A 12048-nucleotide genomic window follows, 5' to 3' on the forward strand; every position below is an offset into this window, starting at 1 on the left:
GTGCTGTGGAGACTCGGGACGTATTGATGCGACAATGGCAGAGCTCGGGGTCTCAGAGTCTGAGGCTTGTGACCCGAAAACCAAGCAGCTGAGCGATTGCCTGCGCCGAATTGGAGACGAGCTGGATGGGAACATGGAGCTGCAGAGGTGCGTTTTACTATCACGTGGGGGCGAGAGACCAGGGTAATAGGCCCTTCTTCCTGGTATTGTTTATCAGCAAATGGGAGTAGAACCAGCGGAAGCACAATTGCCTTTCTGTCCTCTACCAATTCTGTGCCTCTTTATTGATAGCAAGGGGAAATGCCCATCCCTGTGCTGTGCATGCAGAAGAGGAACTTGCTTTTTCTTAGTTTAACTTGTTAACTGTCCTTCACCATAAGCGCCTGGAAAGATGCAGGATTAAAACAGCGCGGGTAGGATTAAAAAAACAACACAAAGCAACAAGAGCACTAAAGCAACAACATCAGTAAAAAGTTGGTTGAAACACAAAAAATAAACATTTGCCTGGGGCAGCAAAGAGATTAAAGCATGCACCCAGTGAGCATCTCTGGAGAGGACATACCTCATACAAGGTGTCGTGACACCAAAAAAAAAAAAAAAAGCTACCTGCTGCAGCCACCTTGTCCACTTCTGCAGTTGTTATTATTATACCACTTTAACCAAGCATGGCTTCCCCCAAAGGGTCCTAGGAAGTATAGTTTGTTAAGGGAGCTGAGAGTTATTAGGAGACCTCGTTCCCCTGGCAGACCTAAAATCCCCATACAGTGGTACCTCTGGTTATGAACTTAATTCATTCAGGAGGTCTGTTCTTAACCTGAAATCACTCTTAACCACTTTAGCTAATGGGGCCTCCCGCTGTTGCCGCGACGCCAGCGAACAATTTCTGATCTCATCCTGGGACAAAGTTCTTAACCCGAGGTACCACTGTATTTCTCTAGGAAGAGGGATTGATTGCTAAACCTTCTGGAAGTTGTAGCTCTCTGTGGGGATGCTGTTTAGGTTTTGCACCGAATGCAGATCTTGCCACCGGGGTTTGATTCACTCCGGGGATTCTAAATGAATTTGGACGTCTGCCCAAAATACCACTCCTTTTTATTCAGGGAAGGTTCCCCATTTCCTCTTCCAGCACGACTTGTACTTGGCTGCGTTTAAATCTGATGCTGAGTGCAAGCTGTGTGGCTTCAGCCAAGAGTTAAACACACCAAATGTTATATGAGGTCTGGTGCTAGACAGGTTAGATGGCCCCACCCACCTGTCAAATGTGGCCCACAGAGGCCACAATGAACCTGGCTTGCCAGCTGGAAGTGATTCCCCTGCTCGATATGCATAGATGAAATGCAGTTCTATTCCAAGAACCTCTTGCTGTGTATGTTCGCATGCTTTGAGCACAGAGAGAGAGCACACCTGCAAGATCCTCTCCAGGTGACGCAGTGTCAAAAGTGGGGTAGAAGGCAGGTTTTGCTGTGATTCCAGCTAAGCTAGGCTAATTCTCCTCCTCACCAAGTGGTTATTGAGACACTAGCTTGTTTTTCATCTTTGACACCTCCTCCCTCTTCCCCTGTCCTTCTGCATCACCCATTCCTGGCTTCTGCTTCTTGGTGGCCCTAGTGTGTGATGAAATGTTTGAGGCTGGCCTAGAGAGAACTTACTGCATCATTGCATGGGGCGTTTGAGGACAGATAAGACCAAGTAAAATAGAAATGTTTCCACTCCTTTTTCATGGACATCAAACACTCCTGCAACGGGAGACAGGATGCTGATTAGAATGTGCTTCTGCCCCTTTGGGGAACTTTGTGGGTGGCTTTTGTTTCATATTCCACCTGTAAATAAATGTGTTGTGTTTGTTTGTTTTTTGCCCCCTTGCTTCCCATAACATAGGCTAGGCATCTGGGTATGGTTGCATTTCTTTTCTGGCATCCTCAAATTTTGCCGGGGCTCTTTTTGGAGTGCACATTTACACCCGGGTTCTAATATGCTCTAATTGGGATTTCATGCAAAGGAAGCCAGGTACCCACTGTGTGCCATCTTGCTTTGGAGTAGGGATGGGGAAACTGGTTGACTTTCTGATGTCCCTGAACTTACAACTCCTCAACTGCTGCCGATCCGGATGGGGTTGGAGTGTAGAGGGCAAAATTTGGCTGGGTGACTTTCTGATCTCTTCTCTGTGGTTGACTCTCTGCCTTGTCAGATGCATGTCTGCTGAACTTATTAAATGGTATTAGCTTTTTACAGAAGCCTCAGGTCTCTCTCTTTTTCCGAGTCTGCACTGAGCCCAAGCGCTTTGTGGTTTGTGTGGGAGGAAACCTCAGTGTCTTCTCTGCAGCTAGAAGCATGCCTAACCTGAGCTACTCCTTCTCCTGTGTCCCTGCAGAATGATAGAGCAGGTTCAGATGTATCCTCCCAAGGAAGTTTTTTTCCGAGTGGCTGCAGAGATGTTCTCGGACGGAACCTTCAACTGGGGCCGTGTGGTGGCTCTTTTTTACTTCGCTTGCAAGCTGGTCCTCAAGGTGGGTGTGTCATGTCCCCAGCCCCACCCCAGCTGATCTGGCCTCTCCTTCACTGCATCAAATAACTGGCTGCTCTTCCCTCTTTTCCCCTTTCCTCACCCTTGGGCAGGCAATTTGCACTAAATTACCAGAGCTCATAAGGACGATCATCAGCTGGACCATGGAATACATCCAGAACCATGTCCTGTCCTGGATTCAAGCCCAGGGAGGATGGGTGAGTGTACAGTGATGCTTTTGGGCGTAGAAAACCTTAGGCTAGGAGTGGGCAGACTTCAGGCTGATGGAATCTGCTTGGGTTTTGGTGTTTTTTTCCCCACGAGAACCATACCAATCAGGTGGAAAACACTTGGAATGAAGGAACAGAGTGTCTCTGTGTACATGAAGCTCAGCACAGGAATTGTGGTTTCAGTACCAAAAGTGAGCACACAAAGCCTTTAATAAGCAAATACACTCCTGGTTTTCCACAGTGCTTTCTCATTTACAGCGCCTAATTTTGTAGGGTGCTTCTTCTTCTTCTTCTTCTTCTTCTTCTTATTATTATTATTATTATTACACCTTAAAAGTGAACAATGGGGAATGAGGAAGCCTTGCAAGGCTGTTGGGTAGTCAGCATGATTTGAGTAGCCCATTTAGTGAGTATGGGTAACAACTTCAGTTGCCTTTCTTGCTAATTAGTTTATCATACCTTAAAAAGCTTACATATTATGGAAATCTGAATATACGTCGCCTTTTGTTGATGTCTTTTTGGTGATAGGAAGCAAGCAATTCTTGCGCCTAGATTTTACCTTCTGCAGCCCTTCCCCCCCCCCCACCCCAGTCAATACTTTTTTTCCTTTTGACTGATCTCTGTTCCTCCAGGTTATCTGGAGAGAAGAGTACCTGGTTGGGCCAGTGGGGGTGGTGTTGAAGGAGCAGAGGCTGCAGGGCAGCAACTTGTGAGTGGAGAGAAGGTTTAATTATTATTATTATTATTATTATTATTATTATTATTATTATTTATATCTCACCCTCCCCAGCCGAAGCCAGGCTCAGAGCGGCTAACAACAGTAAAATGATAAAACATTCTAAAATCATTTCCTTATAAAATTAATTCCAATCAGATTAATGGCAACCATTGGGCTAGAGTTCTGTGAGAATTGCCAAAGGAGGGAGTCAGGCTGTGCCCTGGCCAAAGGCAGTCTGCTGGCATTCCTCCCCCTTTTCTTTTGCTGTTTAAAACTGTACCCCTCTTCTGCCCCTTTCTGCATGTGATTGGAGCAGATCCAAATACCAACACAGGGCTTTTCTCCCGTCACGGAGCATTACAGTTTAAGAACCTGTTAAGAGTGTCCTGCTGGATCAGTCAGTGGTCCAGCACCCTGTTCTCGCAGCAGTCAGCCATATCCCTTTGGGAAGCATGCAAGCAAGACCTGAGCGAAAGAGCCCTCTCCCCTCCTGCAGTTGCCATTAGTGGGACTTTACTGTCTCTGCATGCTTTTTCTCACGACTGCCATCCTTTTTTCTTTTCCTTCCAGGAAGGCCTCCTGTCCTACTTTGGCACCCCCACTTGGCAGACCATCGCTGTATTTGCCGCAGGTGTCTTGACTGCCTCGCTGACCTTCTGGAAAATGTCTTAATCCTCAGCCCCCCCACCAAAGGGGGGCCTTTTCATTGTGATGACAAAGTGGGGGAGTCACTTTCCCCCTCTTTTTTTCTAATCAAAGAATGAAAATTGGCTAGGAGTTTCCCCCTCCTGTTATGGGCAGGGGAGCCTTTAAAACAAATGCTGTCATTATCTTGGTGCCTTTTTTTTCTTTTTAAGTGCACACCCTTTTTTCACCCAAGGAATGTGTACTATTTGGCTTTGCTTTTTGCCCATCTGTGCCTCTTAGGGTCAGAGGACATGGAGTGTGTCTGGGCTCTGGACTATGAAATGAAGGATCTGAGTGGCTGTTCTTGTTTGCTGGAGGGTCTGTCGACGCTACTGAATTCCTGTTCAGTTTTCGAGGAAGAGGATGACTCTCTCAGGTGGCATCTCTCAAACTGAAGTGAGACCACTCTAGAAATGCAGATTGAGAAATTGTCTGAGCAGATAGTGGTTTGGATTTCAAGGCAACTTCCTGACCCGGCTAAGAATCAGCACTTCCGAGGAAGTGAATTTAGGCAGAGACTCTGCAGCAACCGATTTGTTTGTTGGGTCTTCGTTTTTCTGTTTGCCTGTCCTTGTTTTGAAGAAACTTCCATACCTGTTAAAACAGTAGGAATTCCAGAGCCTTGTTTCATTCTACCAGATCCATCTGTTTTTCTAGAGAAAAACTCTAGGTGGTGCTAAAGAGAAGCACTCATGCATATGCCCCAAGTCAAGAAAGCAAGAGAAGTGCTTTTAGAAAGCAATTGCTCCAAGTGGAACAGAAGACATTGCAAGAAGGAAATTCACCTGCTTTGTTCTGTCCCCTGGAAAAAGCTTTCAGAGGCTGGAGAGAGCCTTGGTGGCTTATGAAGCAGAAGAAGTGGGGAGGGTTTGCAGGTTGGGTTTCTGTCTATCCCACAGAGTTTTCTCATCTCTTCTCCGTTCTGTATTTTAATGGATTAATTGTCCTCCAGGGGTTTATTAGGCAAAAAGAAAAGAAGACGAAAAGCACCAAACTGTTCTGGCAAACCTTCCTACTCCATGTGCCAGTGTGGAATATCTTAATCCTACCTGTGATGGGGGCATTTGGCTCAGTGTGGCTTCTCTCCTTTCTCTCCTTTCCCCCACATGCACAATGATAAGGTATTGTGACTGCATACCAGCACATAACGCCCCGAAACCTGTGCTACCGTGCTGGCAGCGCACCTTGAAATACGTGGCGTTTACTTTCTTGCCAACAGGTGCTTGGAAACTTAACTACTTACTGTAAGGGGGCAGAGCTTTTGTCCTTGCCTAGCAGTCTTGGGTGCTGTCTGCCTCTTTGTTCCCCTTTCCTCCAGTTCATCAGTTGCTCATCGTAATGGGTTCTCAAAAATACTTATTATCGGTCAGCATCTTCCCTGATGTTTTGGAGAAAGTTGTTCATGGCAGATGGAGACAGACAGGTACGGGGCTGTCTGGCACAAGGGGGTGAAGGGTGGCAGAAAGCTATGCTGCTGAAACTGCTGAGGTATATATTGGGTGGTTTGGGGCCTGCTTTGCCCCATAACCGGCAAAATCCACTTCCTGTAGTCCTCTTAGTTAGGCAACCTTTCGGTCACCAAGCCATCCCTCCTGCTGCATGGGTGCCGGGATTGAGCTGGGTGCATGTGCCTGCTTCGAGGAAGCACGGGGGCTCAAAATAAGGCACAAGTAAATGGCTGGAGCAGTTTGGCCTTCACAACTATTTAACTTTGCTGAGGAACCGGATAATACTGCTTGAGACTGGCAAAGAAGCTTCTGTCCCCAATTCCAGCAGCAGATGCTTCTCAGGGGCCATCTTGGGAAGGGGAGGGTGATGGCATACAGCAGAGAAGGGTCCAACAGAGAACGGCATTTGGGTATCTGAATTGCTGCCTTCCAGATGTTGTGAGCTACCGCTCCCATCCCCCTCAGCCAACAGGGTGTGCTGGTGAGGCACAAGGGAAGGCTAGGTGATTCCATAAGCAGAGGCAAAAGGCCAAGGCCTGTGCAGTGTCGGTGGCAAGCCTGTAACCCTCCAGGTGTTGTTGGCTGCAGTTCCCATCATCCTCCGCCATTGGCCAAGGCTGGCTGGGGCTGATGACAGGAATGCAACAACACCTGCAAGGTCACTCGTTCCCCGCAACTCGCGCAGTGCCTCCTGCAGAAAGTGATGATGCAGCCTATACATCCCTTCCCCCACCCCCAGCTGTACACATATCTGACAGCACATACAATCGGCGCAGGATGTGACATCTAGAAGCCCCCAATAATCTTCCTTTACAGCCGTTGGGCAAATCGGTTCAGCCTGATGTTGCGTCGTGAAGCTGGTGAGGAAACGAGGAGGGGGAAGTTTAGGATTTGGAGCATGAAATACCCCATAGTGGTGTGGGAGAGGCGGGTCAGGGAGAACCAAATGTACTTGAATAATTATATTGGGAGGGGGGATTTTGTTACCTCAGGGGTTGGGTTTGCGGGAGTGTAATGTCATTAAGGGAGGGGCTTGAGTTTTTCCCCATTGGGGTGGGGTGGGGGGACAGACAGGAAAATGCATATTGCTGTTGGGATTGGGATGATGGGCATCTGAAGTCTTATATTTGGAGTCTTTGATGTCATGACTTTGACGGGGATTATAGAGTCTGGAAGTGGAAATGAATTGAACTGGGAGGTTGGGGAGGGGAGGATTCTGAAATAATGGGTTTTCAGTGCTTTGATAATCTCAATATGTGGGGTGTGTTTTTTCTCTGTTTGTTTCTCTTCTAAGGGCTTCTGGGGTATTAAGGAAGCGTGGTTAATTGTGCAAGAAAACGTTGGAGGGTTTAACTCCTGGGTTTAAACATCATTACCTGAGGGGCAGTTCATGTCTGGATAGGTTTTGTGTCAGCTACTCTGCAGCCTTGATTGTTAATTGTGGGTTGCATTACAAATATGCCAAGACCTGTATGTGTGTGTGACCCTGGGTTTGCCCCCTTCTTGGGTATGTGTCTTGCCCAGTATTTCTGTTCCCGAAACCCCACCCAGCATCATCCTTTATTTTCTTCTTCTTTTTGTGACTAATCTCTTTTTCTACCAGCATCTTCAGCTGTTCTCTTGATGCCCAGTGGACTTGCTCCTCATCTATTTGGGCAAGTGCCAAAGGGGCTGTGGCAAACAACTGCTGAGAGCTTCTCTGGGTGTCCACATTTGCCAGCTAATCTCATGGTGGTGGAGGAGTTGAACACACAAATGGTCCTGCTGGATGGGCTGTCTCCAATATGGAGGCAGGCACTCGCGCCAAGGGACCGGGCCCACACTATGCATTTCAAGCTCTCTTAAATCATGTTAGAACAGCCATGGCTTCCTCCAGAGAATCCTGGGAGCTGTAGTTTGTTAAGAGTGCTGAGAGTTAAAAGAGTTGCTAGGAAACCTATTCCCCTCTCAGAGCAGTTTAACAATCTTTCTTCCCAAGGAACTCTGGGAATTGTAGCTCTGTGAGGGAAAACACATCTCCAAACAGCTCTTGGTGCTTTTAACTAGCTACAGTTCCTAGGATTTTTTTAGGGGAAGCCATGTGTGTTAAAAGTGGCATTGCATTACTTTAAGTGTATGTTGCAAATGTGGCATAAATCATTCTCTCCTGCTGAGCAGTGACCTGCTTCTGAAATGGAGGTGAGCTGTTGGCAGAGGTCCTTAAAGCGTCAAGGCCAGCAAGCAGCAGTGGGTCAGCCTTCTCCTACTCCACCCTCCCACAAAATCTGCTTCAGGCTGACCTGAGGCCTTCAGCAATGGCTGCTTCTGTTTCAGGAGGGAGTGAGGGGGGTGAAGTGATAATGTTGTTGAGACAGGGGAGACACAAGTCCCTTAGTGAGGCCTCAGAATTTGTCAGTAGGTTTGCCCCCTCTGTGTCTCTGCAGAGTGCCGTGTTATTTCATTGGGAAATAAACATTTAACAGTGCATATTTATGTTTTTGGCATACACTGCAAGAGATCCACAGCCCTGGAGCATAGCAGAGGGTAATAGGCCCCAATGGAGGGTACAGCCAACAGCAATCTCATCTGGCTGCCATGAAGCCAGCCTTGTACTGTAACTTGAAGGGTGGCGGTAGCTGTCTTAACAGTTGAAGTTGATTCACATGTCTCTTTCTATGCAATTGACCCCTTACCGACGCAATAGTTTCTGTACTTTTTTAAAATAAATCAAATTACCCATTTTATAATTTTTTTTTAAGAAAAAAAAAGTTTGATACATCTTTTCTGATCTGTTAACTGTGAAGTTACAGTTTTTTGTTGGTGTGTGGCAATGAATTAAAAGATTTTTTAAAATTAAATTGCAAGTCTTGGGAGTTATTCATAAGGGGGGGAGGAAGGGTCTGAGGGAGGAAATGACAAGCAAACTGTATGAGTACAACCTGCCAACTGACTAATATATGATGGACCACCAAGGTCCCTGCTGATTTCTGGGATTATTGCCAAAGGCTGCTAGGCCTTGGTCTGATCTAGCAAACCCTTTCATGTGTTCTTACAGGTTAGTTATGCTTTATCTGTGTTAGATCCTGAGTGTGCATGCTTGCTTGGTAAATGGAAAACCCAAGTTTGGTTTGAGGACTACAGAGATATTACCGTATTGGCCCAAATATAAGCCACACCTGAAAATAAACCACACCTGTAAAATTAAAGGGGAAAGAAAAAAAGACAATACCTGAGGAGGAGCGGGGGCCAAGGAGGCAGCGCCTTCACTCCGGCAGCAGTGCTTCCAGAGGGTCAGCACCACCATGGCTCCCCAAAGGGATGAGAGAGGCGGCGGCTGGTGGGACTCACGCCCCTTGGCAGGCTAAAGCCAGGCAGCAGCTCTGGATAGTACTAGTCCCAGCACACCGGCTGCATCTCCTGTTACTCCTCCTAGAATACCTTCTTGCTCTTTCACCCACGCTCCTCCCTTCCTTGCCGCCTTCTGGCTCCCTCTCAGGGACCCTCTCAGCCTGCCGCCATCTTGGGAGCCCGCCCAGCCGAAACCAGGCAACATCTGGGGACAAGCCCGCTCCAAGCCAATTTTGGTAAGGTCACAAATATAAGCCACACTTTTAACTTTTCACAATCAGAATTGGGGGGCGAGGAGGGAGTACGGTTTACCGTATTTTTTTGCCCTATAAGACTCACTTTTCCCCTCCTAAAAAGTAAGGGGAAATGTGTGTGCGTCTTATGGAGCGAATGCAGGCTGTGCAGCTATCCCAGAAGCCAGAACAGCAAGAGGGATCACTGCTTTCACTGCGCAGCGATTCCTCTTGCTCTGGCTTCTGAGATTCAGAATATTTTTTTTCTTGTTTTCCTCCTCCAAAAACTATGTGTGTCTTGTGGTCTGGTGCATCTTATAGAGCAAAAAATACGGTATACTCGAGCCAATATGGTACAGTGGTACCTCAGGTTAAGAACTTAATTCGTTCCGGAGGTCCGTTCTTAACCTGAAACTGTTCTTAACCTGAGGTACCACTTTAGCTAATGGGACCTCCTGCTGCTGCCACACTGCCAGAGCACAATTTCTGTTCTCCTGAAGCAAAGTTTTTAACCCGAGGTACTATTTCTGGGTTAGCGGAGTCTGTAACCTGAAGCGTCTGTAACCCAAGGTATCACTGTATGAAACAATGGACCATGCAAGACTGCAGCCTGACCACCAGGGGTCTCCCTCCTTCCCTCTCAGCAGGCGGCTGCTAGGGAAAGGACACTTTCTATGATAGCACCCAGATTCATTCATTTTCCTCTCTTTTCTCACCCTCCAGTTGTCAGGCAAATCCTCTCCAGGTATTTTATTCCCACCTGCCCTCTTCTGCTTATAGGGATATGTTGAGCCCTTTAATTTAATGGCTTTATATATAGCTACTGGCTTTGCTGCATTTACCTCTATTGCTTTATTGTTTCGATGTTGTGTTTTGATTTTAAACCATATTGAGGCTGCTAGTGGCAAAAGGGGACAGATGGGGACACAAATCCTAAGCTCTGCTAATTCAGGGACGGGGTAACTCTTTGCCCCAACAGCCTCAGTTCCTTGTTCGCAACTTACTTGGGGTGGGGGGCCAGTACTGGGTGGAGCAACAGATGCTACTCTTATTGCTTTAAGGAAGGCAGCAGCCCAGTGCATGCAAAAATCAGAGGCTTTTTTTATGTATCTCTCTCCACTCAGGCAAACAAGAGGCATGGTTGCAGTTCAAGGACACTTTCCATCCAGGTAAAGAAGGATGCGAAGGGGAGCAGGCATGGCCCGGGGAGAGTACCAAGGGCCGGACAGAAAGTCCAGGAGGGCCACATTTGGACCCTGGGCCTGAGGTTTCCCCCACCTCAGTCTTGGGCCCCTCACTAAGCTTGTTGACTCCACACCCCTTTCAGCATGACAGAACATGCAGCAGGTCACAGCCCACTGAAACTCCTGGCTGAGGTGTCTGAGCAGCTGTTTGCTATGGGGATCAACTGGGACTGGATCATTGTCGTCTTCTACTTTGCGTACAGAGTCATCGCCCAGGGAGGCAAAGGAAGGATCTTCAAAGTAGGGGTGTCTGCAGTGCCATCCCTGAAGAGGCTGGGGGTGGGTGCTTAAAAGTTGGCCGGATTATCAGGTGGCTTTTGCAACACGGCTGTGCCTTCTCATCCCAGTAACCTGACAATTTCTAAATTAACAGCACGGAGGCCACACTTGAGGTCCATTTTGACCGAGGAACGTGCCAACAGCTGCATCCCTATCTGTCAGCCATAAAAGTCACTCAGGGGCAACTTGGGGCAGTCACTGTCTTTCGGTCTTGCCTACCTCAGGGTTGTTGTGAGGAAAACACAGACTACCAAATACCACATGGAATCCTGTTCTCACTCACTTTGGAGTTAGTCCCACTGAACTCAGGCTGGCAAACAACCTCCTCCATCACACACCTAACAATGCTTACTCTGAATTAAGTCCCACTAAATTCAATGGCGCTTACTCCCTAGTGAGGGAATCTAGGGTGATGTCCTTAAGACTGTCACAAGCTGCCAACACTCTCTCTCTCTCTCTCTCTCTCTCCCTCTCTCCCTCTCTCCCCCCTATTCACCCTTTTCTTCACACCATTACCCATTTTTGGTGGGAGGAATGAAGATATTGCCTGAAGAAGAGTTCTGGTGAACTCTAAAGGTTACTCATTACTCTGCAATTTTTGTTACTCATAAAGGTATGCATTGTTAGGAGAGTTATAGTACCTCTGATGAGGGACATATCATGCTGCTTCTGGGGTACTTTGTCCACCTTTAGTCCCCACTCTGCACTCAGCTCTCACCTGTGGCTCCTAGAAGCTGTCAGCATGGGTCAGTGGCCACACCCTGGGAACGGCTTTGGCTGACCAGCTAAATGAGGTGAGGATGGCCAATGGGTTTCAAACCCTCAGTGAGTTAGGGACTTCCCCTTCATGAAAAGACTGGCTCCAGTGGATTGAGCAGACAAGACCAATAGTGAGTTCCAATGGTCAAGAAGATGGTTTCTACACATGCTGTGAAGGTAAGTGAGGAGCAGATGGGGCTTGTCAACCTGGGAAGGTTCCACCTAAACATTAGGAAGAACTTCCTGACAGTAAGAGCTGTTCGACAGTGGAATTTGCTGCCAAGGAGTGTGGTGGAGTCTCCTTCTTTGGAAGTCTTTAAGCAGAGGCTTGACAACCATATGTCAGGAGTGCTCTGATGGTTTTTCCTGCTTGGCAGGGGGTTGGACTCGATGGCCCTTGTGGTCTCTTCCAACTCTATGATTCTATGATCTCAAGGTGGTGAACATGGTTCTTCTCCTCCCCATTTCATCCTCACAACGACCCTGTGAGGGTTAAAATAAAAAAAATTCCTTCCAGTAGCACCTTAAAGACCAACTAAGTTCTTGGTATGAGCTTTCGTGTGCATGCACACTTCTTCAGATACCCCTGTGAGGGTTAAGTTAGGTTAAGAGATGGTGAC

At 47.5% G+C, this 12048-nt stretch overlaps 1 protein-coding gene across 2 annotated transcripts in view; it reads left to right on the forward strand.

The window, feature by feature from the left end:
* Positions 1-8423, forward strand: part of BAX (BCL2 associated X, apoptosis regulator) — an 11885-nt gene extending 3462 nt beyond the window's left edge. The window contains exons 1-5 of one of the 2 annotated variants that reach the window (XR_014213121.1): positions 7-147; positions 2372-2507; positions 2617-2721; positions 4022-7742; positions 7780-8423. Coding sequence is in view for 1 of the 2 variants with exons in the window: in XM_082196016.1 (XP_082052142.1) it covers positions 1-147; positions 2372-2507; positions 2617-2721; positions 4022-4123 (490 nt within the window). In the remaining variant the exon portion in view is untranslated. Of the gene's footprint in view, positions 148-2371; positions 2508-2616; positions 2722-4021 lie in introns of both variants that reach the window. The other variant, XM_082196016.1, reaches the window with a different exon arrangement.
* The last annotated feature ends 3625 nt before the right edge of the window (positions 8424-12048 follow it).

This window comes from Podarcis vaucheri (assembly GCF_965113315.1).
Source record: "Podarcis vaucheri genome assembly, chromosome: 13".
NCBI lineage: Eukaryota > Metazoa > Chordata > Lepidosauria > Squamata > Lacertidae > Podarcis > Podarcis vaucheri.